Below are 3,895 nucleotides of genomic sequence, written 5' to 3' on the forward strand. Positions count from 1 at the left end.
TGAGTAAATATCTTAGTTATATCAATGATATATCAATTGTATATCAATGAGATATAAGTGACATATCAAATATATATCGGACATATATATTAGTAGAAATCTGAGGGGAAATAAATCCAACGTCTCACAAGACTGGTTTATTGGGTTTCCGTATTTTTTGGGCTAATTAAAGGTAAATCTGAGATTTTTCAAGTTGGGCTACCTTGGTTTTTTTTTTTTTGAGAAAAATTGTTATATTTAAAAATTCCAAATGTGGATGCTAATTTTGTTACTTCACCTAATCTTTTTGTCATTATTGCAATAGACCCTTATAAATATATCCTTTTAAAATATTTCATTAGGATTTATAACTATTTTTTAATTATTTACAATTCTTAATAATTTTGAACTTTAACAGTAAGGATTAAGATATCAAAATCCAATAAACATGTTATCAACATTCGGAATTATAACGTCATTGTCACATGACTGTTTATTTGACTATCAACCATGGACCACCCAAACTCATAATTATTACATCACATCTCAAATTACCTATTTTTAAACCATTTAAAATTATTTGAAGGGTAAATTGATTTGATGTGACAAGTCTAGTAAATCATGGGTGACTCATTTAATTTTGGAATCAATCAATTCTATAAATATCTACGTTATTTTATAGCAATATGACATAATTTGTATTTTCCGACACCAAATATTGTAGAGTCAAGTAGTTGTTCCGTGAAATTAGTCGAGGTGACTCGGATACTCACATATATATATATATAAAAAAAGTTATTTGAAGTTTAACATGGTATATAAAAGATAAATTTTTGTTAGGTAGTAAATGGAAGCAACTGTACATCATTTATTTGTTACTATATTAGCAGCATTATCTCTAAGTAGATGCTTGTAACGAAATTATAAGGCTTTCTACACTGAAGCCAACGAATTTCTAAAATTATTTTCCTAGTTATCAATAGTATTTTTCCTCACTCCTTTGACATTTAGAGCATTTAATAGTTGTTCGTAATTGTTTATTTATATGCGCAGATCTCATAAATGAACATTCACCAACAGTAAATAATATTTAATTAAAATCTACATATGAATCTAAATAGGATTGATGAATAAGGATAACACACGATCTTTGCTTTCATGATCTTCAACAGTGTGCCCGTCTCTATGTTGGTATACTGTGTGAGCAATTCTCGCAAGATTTGAGGCAATTTCAAAGAAAGTTTGAGAAAAGTATGATGAAGAATTCGAACTGTGTAATCGGTTCATTCTCTTCCATGATTCGATAATCAAACCTTTTATATGCGTCCGTGCTTCATGTTCGGAGGCACCCGTGTCGTTCATGTAACATTGGAGTGATTTTGCAACCTCACCTCTCTTTGCTTCATCCTATGATTTTGAGAAAAAAGTATAATCATTAGTGATTATTCCCCAATGCGTAAACACAAGTAATGAAATTAATATACCGATGATGAAGCCAAGTCATTGGAAAGGCGAAAAATCATGGACGAATATCGAATAATATCAGGATAGTCTTCCAAGCCTTCCAAATCCTCCTTTGTTATTGACTTTGTGACAAAAACATAAGCGTGAACTAGAAGAAGAGGTCCCGATACTGAAATCCAAGCATTTTCTAAATACTCTTCCAACGTTGGTTTACAATCGGTGTAGTACCACTTTGCCTCAATCAAAAATGTTTTGCATAAATCTACCCACTACAAACATTTGAATGTAAATGAAGTTAGAATTTCCAATGAAGGACCCCACGTTGAAAAGATAAGTCACATCTCATTGTCAATTGATTTTTATATAAAGAATATTAACAATAAACATTTACCACTTTTCTTAAATATTGAATGACGTTGACTCCTTGTTCTTTGAGAGCATCGAAAGCCATATCGTTGATGGTGTTATGGAGAGCAATGAAACATATTTTCATGTAATCTGGTAATTGATGTATTGCAGCAATATCCCATCTGAAATTATAAATTTGTAATTTAAACGCATGTATATTGGTTAAATTTGATTACAAAAATTAATTAATTACCTCTCAATTGCATCGGTGAAGAGCTCAAGTTCGTCCAAAGTTGCATAAACATCATAAACATCATCAATTATTGTTATTAAAGAAGCAATCTTGGTGGTCATTCTTCTGAAGTATCCGAGGTGAAGCTCACTAGTACTCATTCCCACAGACCACAAGAAATTTGGCATCAGTCTGTCCCTTGCAAAACCAAGTTTTTCTCCCAGTCCTGTGCTCTTCCACCACCTTCGCATCCACCAATATAACAACTCAACATACTTCGAAAATTTAGACAAGATTCAAAATTATGTAACTTTGCTGAAAGTATAATGTTCTGTTACCTGGACACATGTTTTAGCTCGGCCTGGTGCGTGGATTGAAGAATATTGAAATCTAACTTGGCCAACTCCAACAACATGAGACTTGAATCTGGTTTTCTTTCATAAACATCGATGAACCATCTGGCCTCCAATCTCTGCATCCTCCAATGAATCGGGAGTTCCAAAGCATGTCTTACCATGATCGAAAAAATTCCATTGCTATTTGATTTGAGGTAATTGCAAAGATATTTGAGGGCGAAGTTTCTTGCTTCATCCAAATAATTTTCACCTTCCATTGCTAAAAATGAAGCTTCGTACAATGATAACATTCCTTTAGCTCGCTCTTCACAAACAGTACATATACTACAAGTTTCCATCTCCTCCTTAAACTCGTTGAAGACCTCTGCATGTGATTAGTGAACAATACTTACCTTAATCATATTTTACAAACACTCGTTATTATTTACTCTAAGGAAGTAAAATCTCTCACCTTGAGGGACGTGATAGCCATGTTGTCTTAGAATCCTAAATTGAAGAGCTGTGGCATATAAATTGTTCTTCTTCCACTCCATATTATAATTCTTTTCACCATGTAATCTATCATTCATAATAATCTCTAATATTTCATTTATTTCCTTTTCAAAGTGATATGACAATCCAAGCCTTTGCAATTCATCCACCACCTCCAATTGTCTCAAAGGATCTCCAACCAATTCTTCAGTCACCATCATTTTCACTCTTTCTTTTAGAATATCCCTCCTATTTAAACACGTCTCTTCCTGAACAATGTACATGAAGGTAATATAAAAATATAGGAAATGATAAATTAATGTACAATAGCGATTTATCTATGCTCATATTCATATTCAGTCAGGTCACCCAACTTTGCGAATCACATGTATTACTTTTAAAAATTGGCTATACATAAATATCACTAAAAATAATAGGAAAATAATTGTTTCATAATCTATCTTTTTTTTTTCTTTTTAATCAACGTGTTACCATGAATTCACTTGTCAATGATTGAACAAACTCGTGCTTCCAAATGGGAGGTTGGTAATTTGCAGATCGTCGAACAATAGACTCATCATAAACTTCTTTAGCAACGGTGGTCGGTCGTGTAACCATTCGAGAGAGTATACATAAGTTAGAATGAGAAGGAAGCGGTTGTGTGGTTGTAAAAGATGATAAGGGAGAAGGAAGAGGGAGATGGAGAAGACCCATTGCCATATTGAGTGAATGAATTTGGTTTTTGTTGGTAATGAAAAGTGAAGCAAAGTCTAATTCTTTTTATAAGCAACTTCTATGTTCAAATTTTACATCGTATACACTAATAATTGAATAGTGCAAACAACCAAATTTTCATCTTCTTTCTTTCAGAAAGGAAAAAAACGTTCTATATTTTATTTTTGTGGTACGCTGTATTTCTACAAAAATTTGGAAAAAACGAATACTATTAAATTGAGGTGGGTCCCATCACAACTCCGTCATCAATAAGAAAATTGTTGGTGTATGAACCAATTAAATTATTAAATTGTCAAAGCGAACATAGCTC

The 3,895-nt window shown here is 32.4% G+C and overlaps 1 protein-coding gene across 1 annotated transcript; it reads right to left on the reverse strand.

The window, feature by feature from the left end:
- Positions 1 to 985: 985 nt before the first annotated feature.
- Positions 986 to 3,595, reverse strand: LOC111025190 (terpene synthase 10). The gene is made up of 7 exons (XM_022303039.2): positions 3,343 to 3,595; positions 2,831 to 3,119; positions 2,362 to 2,743; positions 2,045 to 2,266; positions 1,835 to 1,973; positions 1,464 to 1,712; positions 986 to 1,386 (listed from the first exon to the last, which is right to left on the reverse strand). Exons 1-7 carry the CDS (start codon positions 3,568 to 3,570, stop codon positions 1,093 to 1,095), a joined length of 1,803 nt encoding a protein of 600 aa, XP_022158731.1. The 5' UTR covers positions 3,571 to 3,595; the 3' UTR covers positions 986 to 1,092.
- Between the last annotated feature and the right edge of the window lie 300 nt (positions 3,596 to 3,895).

Source organism: Momordica charantia (assembly GCF_013281855.1).
Source record: "Momordica charantia cultivar OHB3-1 chromosome 2 unlocalized genomic scaffold, Mcharantia_2.0 BLBB01000002.1, whole genome shotgun sequence".
NCBI lineage: Eukaryota > Viridiplantae > Streptophyta > Magnoliopsida > Cucurbitales > Cucurbitaceae > Momordica > Momordica charantia.